This window comes from Dicentrarchus labrax, unplaced genomic scaffold (assembly GCF_905237075.1).
Source record: "Dicentrarchus labrax unplaced genomic scaffold, dlabrax2021, whole genome shotgun sequence".
In the NCBI taxonomy this organism is placed as follows: domain Eukaryota; kingdom Metazoa; phylum Chordata; class Actinopteri; family Moronidae; genus Dicentrarchus; species Dicentrarchus labrax.
The window spans coordinates 31,161,448-31,181,866 of NW_026136705.1; the positions used below are offsets into that span (position 1 = coordinate 31,161,448).

At 40.2% G+C, this 20,419-nt stretch overlaps 1 protein-coding gene across 5 annotated transcripts in view; it reads left to right on the plus strand.

Moving 5' to 3' along the window:
* LOC127363861 (glutamate receptor 1-like) overlaps positions 1-19,660 on the plus strand; it is a 67,649-nt gene extending 47,989 nt beyond the window's left edge. Inside the window, exons 16-18 of one of the 5 annotated variants that reach the window (XM_051400828.1) lie at positions 4,149-4,263; positions 11,050-11,184; positions 14,880-19,660. In XM_051400828.1, the coding sequence (XP_051256788.1) occupies positions 4,149-4,263; positions 11,050-11,184; positions 14,880-15,092 (463 nt within the window). In that variant the 3' untranslated portion in view covers positions 15,093-19,660. The other 4 variants (XM_051400829.1, XM_051400830.1, XM_051400832.1 and 1 more) reach the window with 4 other exon arrangements.
* Positions 19,661-20,419: the final 759 nt, after the last annotated feature.

The following is a 20,419-nucleotide window of genomic DNA, read 5'->3' on the forward strand; positions in this document are numbered from 1 at the left end:
GACTTGGTTGTACCTCTGCAGACCATGGAGCACTGGTTCAATCCACAGATGTTTGGTACGAGGGTTCAGAGCGCTGTTGTACAAAGTCTAGTTTTATAGATGACAACAAACTTCATGCATTCTCTTACTCTCAAAAATCTGTATGAAAACATAAACCTGACCCTCACAGAAGAGTCTGTCAGTTTTGGGTTTTAGACTCGTTTACTGTCTGTGTGTCTGTCTGTCAGTCTGTCTGTCTGTCCGACTGTCAGTCTCTTAATCTGTCTCTCTGTCTGTCTTGTCTCTCTCTCTCTTTTGTTTGTCTTTGTCAATATGTGTGTTTTTCTGTCCGTCTGTCTCAGTGTTTCAGTCTGTCTGCCTGTTCCTGATCTTTCGGCCTGTCTGTTGTCATCTGTTGTGCCTGTCTGACTGCCAACATGCCTGTCTCTCTGCCTCCACAATCACCAGAATACTGACAATGCCATCTATCTATCTATCTATCTATCTATCTATCTATCTATCTATCTATCTATCTATCTATCTATCTATCTATCTATCTATTATGAGCATTGCTGCTGTCAGATAAAAGCTTACGTTAACAAACAAGACTATTAGTTTCATTCAGCTCACAGTTACTGAATTAAATAAGAATTTGGACTCAATCAAAAAATAAGAAATGATAATTACTTGTCCTGAATGAACTAAGCGGTCTAACGATGTGTAGCAGGTCCATATTGACTAGAGTTTAAACATTTACATTTGTGTCGGCAATCCAAAGAACTTCTATTAAATCCGGACCAGGCCTCTAATTGAGACCTGACCTTCTTCTATTTGGGACCCTGCTTTTAATTGTAGATTTATTTATTTTTAACTGTTGAGTGAATTAGTTCATGTACAAATTAATTGTTGGTTTAAGAGCGTTTAAGATGAAGGATTATCAATCTCTTAACTTTCTTTCTCTGTCAATATCTGGTTGCTGGTTGTTTTTTAGGCGTTGACTTGGTTTTACTTTCCAGTGGATTACTGTCTCTAAAGGCCAACAACCAAAATAAGAAACAAAAGAAAACCAAAGCTCAGCTAAAACATGAATATCATCAGAACTGGAGTTTGGGTGATTTTATTTTTACCTGACAGCAGCTTTGAAAGTCATGTTTTTCCCTTTCTTTGTTTCAGACATCAGTGGACTTTGTCCATGTTTTTATCAGATGTTCTGTGAGAGAACGTCTTGTTCTCATTCTTTCTGCTTCACATCAGCATTTTGCAGCCAACCCAGAGTCAGAGAAACGACATTACTCTAAAGATGAGATTAGCACATGCTGAATTTAATAATTTATATGTTCTTCTATGTTAAGAAATTAATCACTGGCTGTGTGTAGGCTTCAACAATATCAGCCAGTTTCATACAGACAGCAGAGCAGAGTCAAGCAAATTGGCTTCACATTCTGCCTTTGTAGTAAAGTGGTTTTAGGTTTGTGTAAAACAAATTAATAATGAGAATTTGTAATATCTCTACAGTTCAGAAATTGTAATTTATACTGAAGCATAAGCATAGCTTTGGGAGTTACTGCAGATGCAGAAAGCACCAAATCATTCACCATTTTTTAAGAGCACAAGGAGTCAGCTTTTTTTATCAGTTGCCTAGCAACGCAGTTGTGTGAAGCCACTTGACTGCTGAGCATATTGGAGGATCACCTTTACACATCAGAAACATCTCATGAGTTCCACTTGAATGGACTCTGTCTCTGGGTTGACCGGCTCTTACAGTACTAACAGCTGACGATACCAACTGCTTCATTTCATCATCTCATCTGATAAAACTCCAACCGGCGTCTCATTTACACTCATCTGCTGCTACAGAATCACTGTTGCTAAGATTTATGACTGTGCTGCTGCAAAGTGGATCATCCGGAGAGTATTGTTCCAAAATGTCATTGTTACAATATCTGATTGATTAAAACAAACACGTAGCAATGTGAAGAATGATTGTTGGTCTAAGTGAGATAATCAGGCCAAATGTAAACCCATTTATTGGCCATTGATTGACAGCAAATGGCTTTAATGCTGAACCGACTGATCTGATGGTGATAATTAAGAAACACAATGTAATTTAGTTTTAAGATGGCACAATTGTATTAACATATACTTCACTTACATATATAGCAGGAACATTTTTGCTTGATTTTCTTAAAATTACAAATTGAGATTTCTGCTTGAAAATTTAGTTCGATTCACATAATCTTTGAATTTGTGCACATTTCAGCTGGACTTATTCAAAATGTATTTATCTTTATTGTATATTTTTGCATATATAATGCACTTTGGAACAAAACTCTTCTTTCGCTGTCATTACATTGATTGTCATTGTCCAATTGTTCAAACTGAAGTTCTACTGGACCACTGATGATTTTATTGATTCATGTTTCTTTGCCAAACATCACTGCTTCCTTCTGCTAATCAATAGCTTTGATCATCACTGGTATGTGAAGGGGAACAACAGGCAATTTGTGGGTATTTGTGTTTTTTGAAGGGAAATGTGAAATAGTAGGAAAGAGTGAAAGACGTTTTGGCCCCTGCTTCCCCTCAGTAAACCTCAACTTATGTCAACATGTTATTTAATATTTCACATGGTATTTACATCCAAACAATTGACTGTTGTTCTTCCTTTATTTACCAGGTAATGAATGGAAATTAATGCAAGTCGAGGTGTGCTGCGCAGTAGTCAGTAATAGGATGCATTTGCTGTTTTTCAACCCAGACCATACTAAAATGTTGTTTACCTTATGAGAAATGAACCTTCTGCTACAGCTGGTCACAGGACTCAACACAAGCTAGTAGAGAAATTTTGCCATCCCTCAATCCATTCAAATGTCAGAGCCTAGATGAGTAGCCCCAGTGTTTTCTTTCCCCAGCAGCTCTACCTGGAGGATCCCCACGTGATCCTAGGTCAGTTTGGAGCTGTAGTCTCCCCAGCAGGTCCAAGTTGTACCCGTGAATGTCCTCCCAGTCTATTGTGCTTGGGGAGACAGACTTCCAAGAGAGATTGTTTGAAGGCTTCCTCTGAAATGGCTCCTCTGATTGTTAAGTAGCTGTGGTTCAATTGGGATGTCCTTGTGAATTGTAGAAGTCCTCATTTTATCACAGAGTGACCATCATGCATACACACTTCATCTTTTTATCCACAATCTAATTTCTTTAGTTGGTTAGAACCAAGATCAAATTTTAAATCAAAAGGTTTTGTCAGTACCCAGAGCGACCACTCATGAATAAGATCCTGATCCTGGATTGAGGACACTGCTCTTAAGTGTATAGGGAATGGTATCAAGTCGAGGTCAACAATCCTCTCCTATATTGAAAAGAGCAGGCAAAGGTCATTGGGCCAGAGCATTTTGGGTCAAGGTCAATCAAAAGTTTAGTCCAACCCAATGTTGAAATGACTGAAAGGGAGTCAAACTTATCTACTTGATACCTTTCAACTTCACGCAACAGTTCTTTCACCCATTGAAAGATGACCATCCAAGAGCCAGCTATCACTGCCAGCTCCGTATCTTCCTTGAACCAACTCCTTGGCTAACAGGCACTTCACTCAACCCCTAGATGCTCACCTGTAAGCCATGTATTGTAATCATACATTGGTACTGTCATAAGGCCACTGTTTCTTTCAATGATGATTGGTCTCCTTTTTGGAAATTGGAAAGCTTGCGGCTCACAGTCACAGTCTGATCATTTTTTAAATATTCTATCATTACACAGAAACCAGAATTTGGACTCAAGAAAGGAAGCATGATTTGGGACTGCTTTTATAGAACATATGCAAGTAGTGTCTGTAAGCTTTGAGATTTTGAAAAGATTTGTTATATTCATTTAATGCCTGAATGATGGCGGCATTAAACAGTGTTTAAGCCCTGTGAATGGCTGCAGCAGAGTCTTTCACACTAAAGCTCTGTGGATGTGATATTCAGAACTTTAAATGATGGGAAACAACATTTTAAACAAGGTCTTGGTTGAAGAGCAGTGAACCTGTCCTTTAAAGAACCATTCATTTTATGACTACACTAATAATATCATGCCTGTCATAAGCAGATGTAATAATGTTGCTATCTTCACTATGGCGGTCCTCTGCTCATTAACATCTAGTTCCCTTTTATCCCTTATTACTATCCTCCCCGTAGAAACCCTGTTAACTTGGCAGTATTAAAACTGAACGAGCAGGGCCTGTTGGACAAATTGAAAAACAGATGGTGGTATGACAAGGGAGAGTGCGGCACCGGGGGAGGGGACTCCAAGGTCAGATCACCGTAACCCCAAACGGGTAACGACAGGCAATGGTACAAGGGGGTAACCGGCAACAACCCACAACTTAAATATAAAGCGTAAAACACTCCGGATGGCACTGCTGAAACTTTACAGGAAGCTACAGTTTGGTGTCTTTCACAGTAGTAATAACACTGGTTCCACCTCTGGTGATTTGATCCATGAAAATAATTCACTCTCAGGCCTTGTTGAGGAAAATTTCTGACTTCACAGCTTCTGATCCAGGGGGTATTTTATAAAACACACTTAGAACACTTTCATTACAAAACAGGACTTTACTGTAACCTTCGGAGCAGAGATCATGATGTAGTTTGTATTCTAGGGGTATTATCAGGGTGGATCTATGATTTAATTTGTTTTAAACATCATAAAATAAACATTATAAAAATACGTTATCTATCCCATCAATGTAACTTATGTCGATATTTAAGAAATGTTATTATTTAGGAGCTATTTCTGTAAATCGACTTGACCGGCTTAACCGCAAACATTTGTGAAACACGACGCTTTAACAAAAACGGGCACCAGGCTAGCTTAAACTGCTTACCCCATTTTGGACAGACTAGTTATACAAAATTCAAACTTAAAAAACAATGAGACAGAAACAAAATAATACTCACAGAACTCACACTGTTAGTCTTTCCGTCAATAACCAACTGGTCGAAATAAACCGTTAGTTCACGAACGTAGATTCTTTAGTAAGCTCGCTCAGCAAAAATACCCCCTCTGGTCATCTTACCTCTGGTATCAGTTCCATGTTTAAGGACACTGGTGACTCTATCTCCCTCCCCCCAAAAAAGTTAAATTGCAGCAATCTTTCAAACCACCGCAAAATAGTTTATGTTTTCTGGTTTTTGGACAGGAGTGTTTCGCTCAGTAAATCCAAAGATCCCGGAGTGTTTTCAGCTCTTGCCGGTTACCCAAAGTGATATAGTAATACACATCTCGCACGTAGGGAGTCAGGCCAAAGCAAGCTAGATGGAGTATTAATGCATATCACTTTGACGCTGACATTTTCCAAAACAGTTTTATGTGTGATTGTGCCTGTTTTTTAGTTGATTTTTTATTTTTCTTTCTGTTGTTGTTGAGGTGTTCTCTGTAGCGTACCAAAGCATCTTTACTGCAAATGCCAGTTTTGCTAAAATGGCTGCTGGTGCTGCTGCTGCAGCCACCGCAGCCCAGTTGCTGTGCAGCTGAACAATAACATAAGATAACATGGAGGTGCATAATGTTATTTATGTTATTCCCAACCCCCCTCCCCCTCCCTTCCTCTCATGGTTCTTTGAAGAATCCCAGTAAACCTAGCAGTACTGAAGCTCAATGAACAAGCCGTCTTAGACAAGTTGAAAAACAAGTGGTGGTATGACAAAGGGGAGTGTGGACACAAGGACTCCGGCAGAAAGGTCAGTTCTTGAGGTCGCTCGGCCTGGTCCCGAGGTCATGTGTTGGTTTACCCTCACCCAAACCCTCTTACCCCCATCAGACCCCCAAAACTTCAAACTTTAGCAGATACACTCTGAAAAGGAAAAGTTTTTTGAAGGTATTGTCTAATTATGATTGAAACTTTATGTTAATTTCATGCTAATTTGAATCTTTTTGTTCTACTATTTAAAGTAATTACCTAGATAGTTTTTTGAATATTGGTTGCCCATTACACAGTCTAGGACCCTGATGGACCCTGTAAATGCATTTTAATGGTTCCTCCATCTGGACAGATATTTTTGCCACCAGGTACTGAACTTTAATTTGGTGCCCAATCAGAGGAAGAAGCTGGTTATTAGGGCCTTTAACAGCAGTTGAAAACCTTGTTTTTACTGACCTCTGGTGATTTACTGTGATGTAGAAGTGTACTCCAGGGTGAGTAAGTACACTGTGACACCACCGGTTGGTGTGTTCCTGACCATATTCTGACCATCAGTGATTCTGGGTGTCGGAATAGGGACAGACTTTAAACTTACAACCAGACAGGGCAGAGAGACACAGCTTTCGCAGCTTGCTGTTAATGGATTATTGAAGATTGCGGTGCTACAACAAATTTCAACCTCAGTTCTTCAAATTGAGAGTCACCGTTTTGAGGTCTGACACCCGGGTACTGAGGAAAAGCAAACAATAAAGGTCTCTGCTTCAGGTCTGGTTAAATCTGTTTGTTTTTCCTCAGTCCCTGATGGTGTCTGTCAGAAACATTTATCTATATTTGATGATGTGATGAAGAACTGAATTTGTTGTGCTGTCACAATCTGTAAATTTTGTAAAAATACAGTTTCACCAAACTGCATTTAGTTTTAAGGCCAATGTAGACACACATTCAGAATATGGAATAAAAGAGAGTTAGATGTTAAGGTTGATAGCACTCTCATATGTCCGTTATATATAAGGTCACAGCTAGCAGTCGGTTAGCTTAGCTTAGCTTAGCATAAAGACTGGAAACAAGGGGAAACAGGTAGCCTGGCTCTGTCCAAAGGAAAGAAACATCCCCATTCAATTAAATCCAAAGTGGAAAAACATCAAGTTGTGGTTATCCAAGGGTTATCTGATGGACTTGGCCAGGAGCAGTGATTTCCCTGAAAACGACCCGGTATCACACCAATGTGTATAATACACACACCGTGGCAGATTGGGTTTAGGTTTAGGAAACCATTGTACCTGATAAACGCTGACTTTTGGTTTCACACAGGACTCGAACGGCGGTTTCCTGGTTGAGTCCTGTGTTTGTACAGCACCTTCATACAAGTGTGTACTTTCACATCTAGGTGAGGCAAAACGAGACATTGACACAGTATCCTAAAGTGGATCGGTGGGTCTATTACAGGCTTTGGTGGCAGACTGGACTGCAACGACACAACTTTGGTGCTGATTAAACAAGATAAGTGTTTGTAGGTGGAATTTGCCAGGCTAGCTTTTCATACATTTCCCCAGTCTTTATGCTAAGCTAAGCTAACTGCCTCTTGGCTGTAGCATCACATTGGCTGTACAGACATGAGAGTGGTGTCGATCTTTTATTGTAAATATCGGCAAAGAAACAAAGTTTATAAACCGAAATGTCAAAATTTTCTTTAAAGTTTAAAATTCAGAACCTGCCGGCACAAAAATCTGCTTATTACGATCAGTGAACTTATTTTATGGTGAAAATAACTTTTTGTTTTTAGAGTGTAACACTGCTGCTCATTCTGCCGAACTGGAGGATAAATCAAATTAAAACATTTAAAGTATTCTGACAGCATGTGAAAACCTCATGACTCCAAAGTGCTGAGTATAATTTATGAACTCAGTCACCACAAAACTTGTTACAAACTCTGCGTTAGTCAGATGAATTTATGCAAATTGATGAGAAAATGAGCCAGGCTTTAGCCAGACTCTGACAAAGCAGACTTTTTTTTGGAGATAAGGGGTTTTCATGTCTCCAGATCAGTAGATTTCTTCAGAGGCTTTTCTCTGCTCAGCTGTCCTTCTGATCTCCAGAATATACTCTGTGGTCAGCAGCCGCAGACAGACAGACGGACCAGGGAATGAAAAATGTGACTTTTTACATCACTTTTAATCACAAATCCTCGCTGCCTCTGGCTGCCACATTTACATTTATATTTTTAGACTATCTTTGTGGGTTTGAAAAAGACGTTTTCAGGCGATTTTTTTTGTTTTTTTGTTTTACTTTTTAAAGAGAGGAGGAGATATTCTGGCCTGGAGGAGAAGCCCCAGATTAAAGCCAGATTTTTTTTACATTCACATTAGATGTAAAAAGTCAGATTTTCAAAACTGCAAATATATTTTTACTGTTTCTCTCTCTCTCTCTCTCTCTCTCTCTCTCTCTCTGCTGTCTCTCTACCTCCCTCTCTCTCTGTTTATGGCTGCTAACCAACAGTTGATGAAATTGAAGCTACTGACCACAGCTTTACCACCCCTCCTCTTCCTCCCCTCTCTCTCTCACACACACACACACACACACTGATGTTTTTGTCTCCAATCTGTCATGTACCTCCTGTTTCCTCTGAACTCGCTGTGCAACAGACCGCGAATAACAAATGGGAGAAAACGTTCATCAGTCTGTCATCAGTGCAGCAGCGAGGAGAAAAGACTTAACGTCAGACTGAAAATGCAGCAGCGAGACAAACAGTAGAGAGAACTTAGGTAACCACACAGAGACATCAGAAAATTGACAAACTAATGCGTCTTTGTCTGCCTAATTTATTCCATTCACACTCTGCCGCCATTTATTGAGAACATTCACACAAGAAGCCTCTCAGGGAGAAATCAGGTTGCACCACAAATTGGACTTTACGTCTACCTGCTCTATACGACGTGCAGCAGGGCACTGATCAGCTTTACTCACTTTAAAAAGGTTTGGTGACAATCCCAACGTATTCCTGTACACAACAGAGAAACGTAAAGGCCACCTTAAGTGTCAACAAGTGTAGTAAACTATAGTGAGATCTCTAATATTTGATCTCATGAAGACAGTTTACGTCTGTCAGAATGCATTTTAAACTACATTTGGAATTAAATTTTAAAGGTTTTCCAAAGAATTCAGAAAAGCCTTGACTGTGATTATAAATCACCTGAAGTCAAAGTAGATTTACTGTAAGGTCAACTCAGATATCAAAATGCAATGTACACTTTTAATAGTTGAACTTGAAGTTTCCATGTATTGCTGTCCACAACTGCTTTCATAGTAACAAATAAAATACTAAAATGCAAACAAGCCAGGAACATGTTAGTGCCAGTCACTACCAATTTACCCTTCCTAAACCCCGCCCCTTTTTGTTCTGTGCTCCAATCACAGTCGAGCGAGCGTCGGTCAACTTCCCATTTCCTGTACTAAGATATGCTATATACATTTAGAAGATGGTTAATAAAAGCAACATATATATACTGTATATATATATATATAGGCACATTTTCTGTTAGCAGCTAGCTAAATACCAATTTTAATTAACTTGCTAGTTACTCTGCATGTAAAATCTGTCGGGATTTACGTCGTCCACAGGAGCAATAACCAGTTTTAAATGCTGGTGCAACCAGGCCTTTAGCCTTGGTTAGCAGTTAGCATCCTCAATCAGTATTTTATATTGCTGCAGCATTGTGTTTAGTTCTTTATGTGTATTAAAATAACATCAATGAGGACAAATTACACAAAAGAAATCATCTTTACTTTTACTTTGTGTTCTCAAAGGGATTTTTAGTCAACACTAATATTACAAATATTTCTTTTTAAAAAGAGTAATAGTTAACGTTCATTTCAGTCTGACTTTAAAGTGTCTTTTTAGTATAATTTTCAGAGAAGCTGATTGGCTGATGTGAACATGACAGTTTGGAGAGGAAAGCCCTGTGATAGGCTCTCCCCCAGCTTCACAACACTTCCTGTTGAAGAGAGGCCCCGCCCACTTTAAGTGCTGTTTCCTCCTATTCGTTTTATTTTTTTTTAACAGGCTGCATGCTATTGGATGAGAACGCTAAGTCACGCCCATCAAAAACCAAGTGATGCATGTGACAGAAGAACACGCAGAAGTTCTCAACAACCAATCAAATCAGATTTTTCTTAAAGAAATGTTTTTTAAGGTGTGATAACACATTTGTGTTCGTTAGTACGGACTGAACTGAAGTGATATCGCACTGTGAAGAACAGATATCACTCTTCTTTTATTTATACTAAATATAAGTTGTGTAGAGAAGGTAGATTAATAAGCCGGTGAATTAACACAAGCAACCCGTCTATAGAGTTTAGTTTTTAGTTTGTTTGTTTTTCTGAGCATGACGTTGCATGTGACAGATATATAAAGGTTGATTGTCAAAGGCTGTGACTTGAGGCAATGAAGAAGGTCATTTTACCCTCAGTAGGAGATGAGTTTTAAAGGGGGACTTGCCACTAGAGGTCGCACCAGCATCTCAGACCAAAACTATGGGCACTACGGCCCACCAGACTCCATTAACAAAACCAGTAATTTTACCAAAGCAGATAAAACACAAACAGAAACAAAATAAAACTCACCCAAACCGTCTCTGTTAGTCTTTCCAACAATCACCAACTCTGGTTTCCTTAATTCACAGACGTAGATGATAAAAATAAATACAAATGGAAGTTACTTGCAGAGACTTTAATCTAGTTAATTTATCATTTTTAGCTTCAGCTTGCACTTAGCAGCAGTTATCCACATACATTATTATGTACACAAGTTTGTACCTTCGGATTTTCCACCGTAAAAAGATAAACCTTTAAAGTTGCAAACATTATTTTGATGAGTTGTATTGACATAAACAACGTGGAAAAACTAGTTGGGACAAGTACATTTTTATGAGTTGCCTAATCCAAACTAAAAATTTGTTTTTATGTTACCAATTATTAAGCGGTAATTAAAAATACCTTTGATTGTAGAGGAAAAGCTAATTCCCCTGAACTCAATGTAGTACATTTGTTGAATGTAATTTAATCCAAAGAGATTGAGGCAAACTGTTGCGTACATTTTTTTTGTTGAGCCAAAAACTTAGTTTTTGTTTTCACCAGCAGGATTACGAATAAAGTAATTATTGATTATATGTAAAATGAGTGGAGTTCCTCTTTCAGAATTCATGTTTCATTTTAAAGTCACGTGTTGCCTCTTTATCACAGCCTTTGAAAATTGAAAAAGTGTCTTGTTAGCTAGAAAGATATTTGTTGTGTTTAGCTTTAATGTTTTAATTTACAGTAGAATTATAATTATATATTATTATTATTACATATCTGCACCATGATTGGTTGCCGCTGACTCCGCCTCTTTGCGCTGACAGGACAAGACGAGCGCGCTCAGTCTGAGCAACGTGGCGGGAGTGTTTTACATCCTGATCGGTGGGCTGGGGCTGGCAATGCTCGTGGCTCTGGTCGAGTTCTGCTACAAGTCCCGGATCGAGTCCAGAAGAATGAAGGTGAGTCCGTTTGACGAGCGAACAATAACAACGCTCTTCTTCTAACTGACGCAGAGTTTTAATGAACACAGAGTTCACAGTTTGATTTCTTGCTTATTGTGGTCCTTGTCTGTAAAGTAGCTCTAGCTGGACAGGGCTTCCCCACAGTAGATGAGTATTTGTCTAAAAGAATCTTTTTTCTTTTTATTTTCTATCAATGATCAAACTAGGATCACTATAGATTACAATAAAAACCGCCACCTCTATTTCTTTCCTTGTACTTCCAAAAGATGTGATAAAAGTTCAAACATCATGTTCCTCCTTTTGCTGCGGACCCCATGCGACCTACTCAAGGACCTCTGCTGGACTCTCTAGAGCCGCAGGGCGGGAGCACTAACATATTACTGCCATCTGAAAGTGCATCAGCTGAACTCGACTTATCTGACACTCTGCTCTCAAGCCCCTCTTTATCGCTGGCAGTATGTGATGAAACTGCGGTCGCCTCATTACAGACCGAGCTGGTTTTTACTCAGACTTTGATGGGCTGCTCAGAAGGAACAAACAAGTCATTAGAGCCATTTTCTCCACCAGCGTGTTGCTCTCATCTCTGCCGGACTTTTGTTATTCTCCTCACATGTGCGTCTGAGCACAAAGACCGAACAAAAAAAGCTGAAGGCAGCGGTGACACAACATGTGTGGAGGATTTCATCAGTCGGAGCAGATGGAGGGGTTACACTGCGGTTACCTGATGCAGAGGTGGATGTATGGTGGAGGAGCTCTGCAGCACACATGGGACTTATAGTTGATGCAGAAATATACCATGATACATCCTCTTCTAATACATTATTGATCCTCGGTCATAAATATTGCACTATGTTCTCTTCTGGAGAAGAAGTGAATCTTTTTTAACGGTGACGCTGTTCTGGTGTCAAATCGGTTTATTACTGATTGATGTTTCAGTTGTTCAAAGTCACTGATGGTTCATCTCAGAGCCTCCTCAGTGAGATGTAAAGTTGGTTTGAGGTGGCGCTTTGAAGTCAATAAGAGATACTGGCCGAACCGTGTAATTACAGCGACGGCGTCCGTCACACTGGCCCAAAAAGACGTTTACGTACACTTTCAGGTAAGGGCGCTCCAGTCAGGGAATGTGTCTGCTTTGTTCCTTTGTTGGTCAGCAGTAAGTTTCATAAAGTCGCCCAAGAAACACAACTTTTTGAATGTTTTCACCTGCGATTCCAGGAGCCGCTGCTGGGAAATACTCAGCTCGCATATTAACGAGGAGGCTCGTTAATGACGTTGCATATCGAAAACTAAACTGTTGATTTATCTGCTCCGAGAACATCTCTCTGTTTCCTGCACATTACTATAACAGGTCTCTGACTGTTATTATAGCAGCGGCCCGACCACATAACTTCTATTCCTGTGGAATAGAATAAATGCGTCTGTCTTGTCCTTTTTCTATTCAAACCGCTGTGCCAGGTTACAGGGTTTGACTCTTGACTCACATGTTAGTAAAGATCCAAAAAAAGGCTTGAGTCGCTCGTTTCTGTTTTCCGTTGTCGATTATTATTTTAAAAGAAAACAAACAACAAAAAACGTTTTCAAACTAAACATGAGGTCAAAGACTGTGTCAATCCTATCTAGCTTTCAACAACCTGTCTGTTCAGACAAAAGACCTCTTCAGTCACACCTCTTCCTCTTTACACAGCCGATCGAAGTCTGAGTTAATCAGAACAGATAATAAATTAATTTTAATAATAAATTCAAAATGACTCTTCTGATACTTAAACACTCCATAAATTCAAAAAATTGGCTCCAACAGCTCCAGATGATCGATCAAACTAATTAGAGTGAATATCAGCTGATTACAATCGGTGACCGATCAATCGGAGCACCCTTATTCTCCAGAGGCAGAGCATCACATTAGCATAATGACAAAAATCAGCCAAAAAAACAACCGGCAATGGACTCAGTCAATCACTGTTACGTTTGTCCAATCGTCCAACAGGGACTGCAGTATGTTACGTTTGAAATAAGGGTGTCGTAAGTACTCCCCACTATTTATTTATTGTGAAAGAGAAAAAAATAATTTATTCAAGACACCAAGTTACAAATGTGCTGTCTGATGTTTCAGCAGGTGGCTGTTCTGCCTGCAGGCAACTGCATTAATAGTCTTTGTGCAGAGACAGATGCTGTACTGTTGTGTTGTGACAGCACATGTAGACTTGCTATGACAATAAAACCCTCCTTTAAAGTGAGAGAGATACAGTGCGGCCCAGTGTTCACAGTGTGTGCAGGTGGATTGTTAGCTGTTAGCGCGGAGGTGAAGGCAGGAGGGAGATGAGTGTTTGACTCTGCTGCTCAGACGTGGGGGCGCCGGCTCGGAGGTGTTGCTCTGAGTGTTAGAGCTGCTCACTAAATGAATAAACCTGGGATTTATTTGTACCAATCTTCCTGATGACTGTTGATGCCAGGCGGCGAACAGCGAGGGAGTGTGAGTGCCTCAGAGGCCTGATACAGGATATTAACTCCGGATCCACATCATTAGTTTCACTGAGGAGACGCAGAGAGAGCTTTACTCTGCTGCTCCAAAACAACTTTTACTGTTATTACTGCTGCTGATGACCCAATACACACACACTGATTTATACTTACTTACTTTCCAAAGAAGAACAGGTGTGTGCAGGTGTTCTTTAAACAACAGGAAGTTAGTTATTGTGGCTTATTGCGGTGATTAATGTAATTCAACCCAACTGCGGCAAAATCGCACCTCTTCTCCGAGTCGTAACGCAGTCAAATCTGGACACAAAGTTTTAGATCCAGAGTGACTTACACTCCCTGAGGATGTTATTATCTCTGATGTCCACTGAGAATAAATGTCAACAGTCTGCTTAGAAATGACAGGAAACAAGAGGCTCCGTATAACTGCAGAACCTGCCTTACAATCAGCATGTTTTTAAGTTTCCTTCAGTATCAGAGTAATCCAGTGATATTAGTCTGTACATCCTGTAGTACGCTGCCAACAGGAGCTGCTAACAGCTAACTTGGCTAACTTTTAATGCTGCCAAAATGTAAACATATGTTGTTGCCTTCACAACCTCCTGGTGGGACTGAGTAGTGAAACACAACAAAGACACTGAACAACCTTACGTGTCCTCATAGCTGCACACTAGAGGTGTCCACATACACAACTGATATCACAGCTGAACGATGTTAAAGTCCAGGTGAAATAAAAAATGTTAAATTTTTACCCTTATTGTGTTCCCCTATTTAACAATTTATGACAAAACATTCACAAAAACTCAATTTCTTTGTATTTTTATATCAAAATCCAACGCGTAAATATGAGGAAGCAAACAGCTCTCTGATTTCTGTTTCAACAAGACAGTTGGTAAAATATATCCAGTTTGTTGGACGTTGTTTGTTTGTGTCCAACAGTTTCTTATTGTGATGTGTTCAAATGATTTTCAATCCACCAAGCAAGATGATCTGAAAAGACATTTCTGATTTGTCGATGCTGGATTAGTCGAGAGGGATGAAGGTTTATTTATGACGGAGACAGATTGAAGCCGACTCAAATGCTAAATAAAGATACAAACAAAGCTTCATTGTGACATGTTTCTTTCTACTGAATTGATTTTTACTCCTCAGCCCCCTCAGAGATTTGTGTCTTTAAGTTTTAAACAGGCTCCTTCTTCTCTGTTTCTGTGTTGCAGGAGCTCATCGATGCCGCCATGATGAGCACCAGCCTCGGCGGGATGGCGGGCGGAGGAGGAGGCGCGGCAGGCGGTGGTTATGGAGGAGGAGCGTCGGGTCTCGGAGGCGAGAACGGCCGTGTGGTGGCGCATGATTTCCCGAAAGCCGGAGCTCAAGGTTTACCCTGCATGGGCAAAGCTGCCGGGCTGGGACTGTCCTCCACGGGCATGTGATCAAAACGGAGACTCCTGATTGGATGGAGCGCTCCCGCCTGCCTGTCTGTCTGTAAGGAAAGAAAAGAGAAGGAAGGTGGTGGAGGGAGAAGAGAAGAGAGGAGATTTGAGTATGGAGAAATGGAGGGAAAGAAAAAGGGTTAGGGTTAGAAAATAAAGAAAGAAGGAGAAAGAGGAGGACATTGGAGGAGAAAGGACATAAAAAGAGAAGAAAATGAGTTAGAAAATAAGGAGGGAAAGAGAATAAGATCTCAATAACGAAGGAGAAAAGATGGAGGTTTTGGCAGGCAGGAGGAGCGTTCATGTTCCCCGTGACTGGACTCTATATACAACAGAACTCTGATGAACAGAGAGCACCTGAACACAACACCTGGGCTGAGTCGACATGCTCCTGCAAGACGAGAAACTGGGCTCAACAACCTACAAACACTGAAACTCTACTTTTTCTACGAGCGCTGTCTTAAACTAAACTCCTCCTCTTCTGCAATAATAACCCGGGAACAGAGGAAGGACTCGTTTTTAAAAAAATCTTAATTATTGCACCCACTCTTCTTCTTCTCCTCAATCCGTCCCTTCACCTCCTCTCCTCCTCCTCCAGTTGGGCAGTAACACTGAAAGCTTCATCACTTTCACACTAAATGCCACTTTCGTATCCGAGAGGGTTGAGGAAGTGTGAGCATGTAAACATTTTAAAGCATTTCCACACACAGACACAATGATACAGTTTCAGTGTGAAGAGTTTCCTGCCTTTTGTTTGTACATTTTGTGGCAAACGTACGCAGATGTGATGTCGTTAGAGGTCTTCAGAGGTCCAAAAAACGTTGGACCCGATCTGAAATATACCCGACCTGAACAGTAAACCAGTCAACCTTTACAGACCCAAACAGAGAGAGAAGACCACAACCTGCAGTAACCTAATCCATGTATCACAATATTAAAGTAACTTGATTACTTCCTATTACGTCATATGGATTAGCCTACGTCAACACTAAATTAAGATAAGAGAAATCAATATCAGTAAGAAGTATTGATGTAAATGTGTTCTGTAACAATGAAAGGAAATGGAAAGATGTTTAGCATCAACGTGTCCTCTGCTCCGGTATTTTTAAAGAATTGTAATCCTGCGAAATAATCCCCATTTTACTAAATGTAACTGTAATCTGATTACATCTTTTTCTGTAACTCTAATGGTTTACAGTTTTGGTATCCTGATTACATAACTCAGTTACATGTAATCAGTTACTTCCCTAAAGCCCGAGCTGGACAAACCATCAGTTAACACAGAAACTAAGTCCAAAAATGAATTTAATCAGTTTAAATGCTTCAAAGACATAAATAAATAGAAATAATGAACACAAATAAATTAATAAAGTTCTGTTTTCACCTCCTGCAAGAAAAATCATTTTCACCGCCTCCACCATAATTAGCTTTTATCACAATACAGTCGAACAAAGGACGCTACAATCATCACATGACGTAAAGGTTGATTTATAGTTGTTCGTAGGCTCTACATCGTGGCCTTCACAAGTTATCTTCGCTGTTATGAGTGTGTGTGCTGGTATGTCTGCAAATAGCACCGCCAAAACGCTAGTCAGCAGAGGGTTTCCTCCCTAATCTCTTGCCGCGTTTTCCTCGTTTCCTATCAAGTGAGGCTGAACGCGCTCTGTAGATATCAGTATCAGCGTTAGATGGATTACTTTAACGGATTACTCTCTCTGAATACTTACGTAACAACGAGTAGTCGTCCGCTCCACGTGTGTTTGATGACTGGATATTGAATCATCAACGTAAAATGTTAAAGTCACAAGTTTATTAACTGGTGGGAAAGTTTCATCACCGTTGAATCCCGACTATATCCGAAATCCCAAAGATATCCTAAATGTCCTTTAATAGCATAAATATTTCACACTGGCTGCTGATTTACTAGAATATTTTGACCAGATTTGGGGATGTTACTTGAAACATGTTATTAATTACTCATAAAAGAAGTTTCATTCATTCATCTTCATCCGCTTATCCGGAGTCGGGTCGCGGGGGTAGCAAGTTCAGCAGAGGACCCCAAACTTCCCTTTTCCTGGCCACATCGGCCAACTCTGACTGGGGGATCCCGAGGCGTTCCCAGGTCAGTATTGAGATATAATCTCTCCACCTGGTCCTCGGTCTGCCCCGTGGCTTCCTCCCAGCTGGACGTGCCAGGAACACCTCTCTCGGGAGGCGCCCTGGATGCATCCTCATCAGATGCCCGAACCATCTCAGCTGGCTCCTTTCGACACAAAGGAGAAGCGGCTCTACTCCGAGTCCCTCGCGAGCTTCTCACCCTATCCCTAAGGGAGACGCCGGCCACCCTCCTGAGGAAACCCATTTTGGTCGCTTGTACCCGGGATCTCGTTCTTTCGGTCACGACCCATCTCTCATGACCATAGGTGAGGGTAGGAACAAAGATCGACCGGTAGATCGAGAGTTTCGCCTTTCGGCTCAACTCTCTTTTCGTGACAACAATGCAGTACCGCCCCTGCTGCCTCGATTCTCCAGCCAATCTCTTGCTCCATTCTACCCTCACTCGTGAACAAAACCCCGAGGTACTTGAACTTCTTCACTTGGGGTGTTTCATAAAAGAATTTATAGTAATTATTAATTTACTAATTACTCAACAGAAGTAATTAGTCACATTAGTTTGGTTATTCAGCTCAGCTCCATCAAAGGTGCCTTTAAACATCTACAACGCCTCCACACTTCTGTTTAAAACAAACAACAGTTTACGTTAGCTTAGCCTCGGGAAGTGCTCGCAGTGAAGCTTCCAACTCCTCCAAAACTGACTGATCCCCGACTTAAGGGTTACCAACCAAATGTAGGCAAAGCTACCGATGGCTAACTAACAGCAGATGCAACATGCAGTAAAGAAGACTATGGAGCTAGCGGGAGGTAGTAGAGGCTTACCTACCGGGATTGTCCCATTTTCAAGCTCGATGTCTTGAGTCCTGAAAAATAACAAATCTGTAAAGCATTTAAATTTCCTTGTTTTCACAACAATAAAAACAATAATTATTTAACAAATATTTGTTTTGATTGCTTATAAAGTAATGCACCACGTTTCTGAATTCTCCGGCGTCAAAATTGCTTCATTCATGGCTTCTATGGTACTGAAAGGCGTGCTCCGTAGGTGTCCTGGGCGCTGAAATAATTGTCTGCCATCCTGACGAAACCACCTATGGTTTGAGGTTTGGGGCTTGAAAATATGAGCTAACGGATCCCACAACGCAAGAAACAGTCCATCAGACTCCTGTTACGATAATGAACAAATGCTAATTTATCTAAGAAATGTGGCAACTATAATATAATTACTGAGTTTCAAATAGTAATCCTTACACTACTAATTGCCGGGGAAAAAAAAATCACATTCGTGTAACTTTTTACTAAGGCTGCCCTCGACAAATCCTGGTGGACTGAAAGATACAATGGATGATGGATAACATTAACAGTAACTGGCTAATTAACTGGCTACAAACTGGCTCCTCTTCCTCTGTTTCATTCTCTTCTCATTGACTAACGATTAAGTGGACTATTAGGGGGCAGCCCTGCTTATTACTAAGTAATGCATCACTGGCCGACAGTCATTATGATGAACCACAGGATCAGCGATACACATTGGTATTAGACACACTGTATCATAATGGCTCGAGCGTAATTTGGACCCGTCTCAGTTCAACAGAGCCGAGTGGACCCGCGAAGACCTCTAATTGGTGTTTTCTCCACCACAATATTTACTGCATTATGCTGCTAATACGAACTCAACACTACACATGATGATAAAATAGGACAATAACACTTCAGTTAAGTAATCTGGAACAACGTAATGTTAAAAATGACATAATTATATTGAATTAATTAAATAAAGCAATGGAAATGTACATTTTGCTGAGTTGTACATTATATAACAGACACCAGGAGTTTATCCACCCTTGTTTTCCCGCCTTTAAATGTTCGGGGCAACCGCGCCCCCGACTGTTATTTTAGACCCGGCTTTTATTTGAGGAAAGCCCATTTTCAGAGCCCCCATTTGCTCTCGATGCTGCTGAAATGATCAGAACAAAACATGTTTACGAGTTCATTCACAGGAAGAAACTGCTGTTAAACATATTGGGGTGAATCTTCCTTTAAATCTGAGGTTTTGTGGACGTTTGTGAAACGTACAGTTTATGTGATTCTGCTCTACCGTGTGGTTTAAACGACGAATCTCAACGCATTGCGGCTCCACTGATCACGTGTTAGTTGAACAGCTGCTTCGGTTGAGTTCTGGTTGACGTCACATTTCTTCTGTATTTTCTCCTCCGTGTTTTCTGGATTGAACACACAATCGAAGCATCGCAGCAGAACTTTTTATACTCTGAAACTGAACAAAAATCAGGAAAATCGTGTTCACATTTGTATGATATGAATGATACACGTGCCGAGCTACACTTGTTTGTCTGAATAATGTTATTTTTAATTGTTTTCATCAGTTTATAATGATTTTGATTTTGTTGATTACATTCGGATCAGTTACTCTGTTTAATAAAAAGTGAACATTATCTCGACTTCTGTAGTTTGTTCTGTCTCTCCTACAGATGAATTTAAATGTGTTCTCCTGGGGCTTTCGGCCATTTGACACAGTCTTCATCACTAAGATTTGCTATGGAACAACTGTCCATAAATGTATTCTTTCATTTACGTTAGAGGACTTGGTGGTGCTGTGTCAAACATTTAAGTATACATTGAGAGAACGATCTTTGCTTTTGTTCTAGGCTGCAGATTCAATGTTTTGTTCCCAACCTGGGAGTCAGGACCCCCACTAGGTCACATGGGGGGTCGCAAGGCCTTCTTGATTTTAAGGTGTGCTAGAAAGTGTAAAAAATATACACAGTAGACCTATATCTCAGCATTTGGCTTACTTCTGTTAATTAAAATCACTCGTTTTACACAAAATTCTTCCAGTTACTGAGTTCACTGTTTGGGTTAATGGTGCAGTTTTTAATATATTATGTGAAATATCTATAAAACGTGTCAGTTTACTAAATGATAGAAAATTAGTCAAATAAAAAGTTTAGAAACACAGAGATTAAAGGTTAAGTTTATATTCAACGTATCAGAAAGAGTTTTGATGGATTTTAAGTGACACGCTGTCCTGTTCACCGCCTGCAGTGTCTCTTGCTCTTTAAATCACTTCCTGTAATATATCTGCTGTATATGTTCCTCATCTGTCACATTATGAAATCATCTGTTGGTGCTACAGGGCGACACCACGATGGGAGGTTGAATCCGATTTTATCTCCCGTTTCCAGCTCGACATG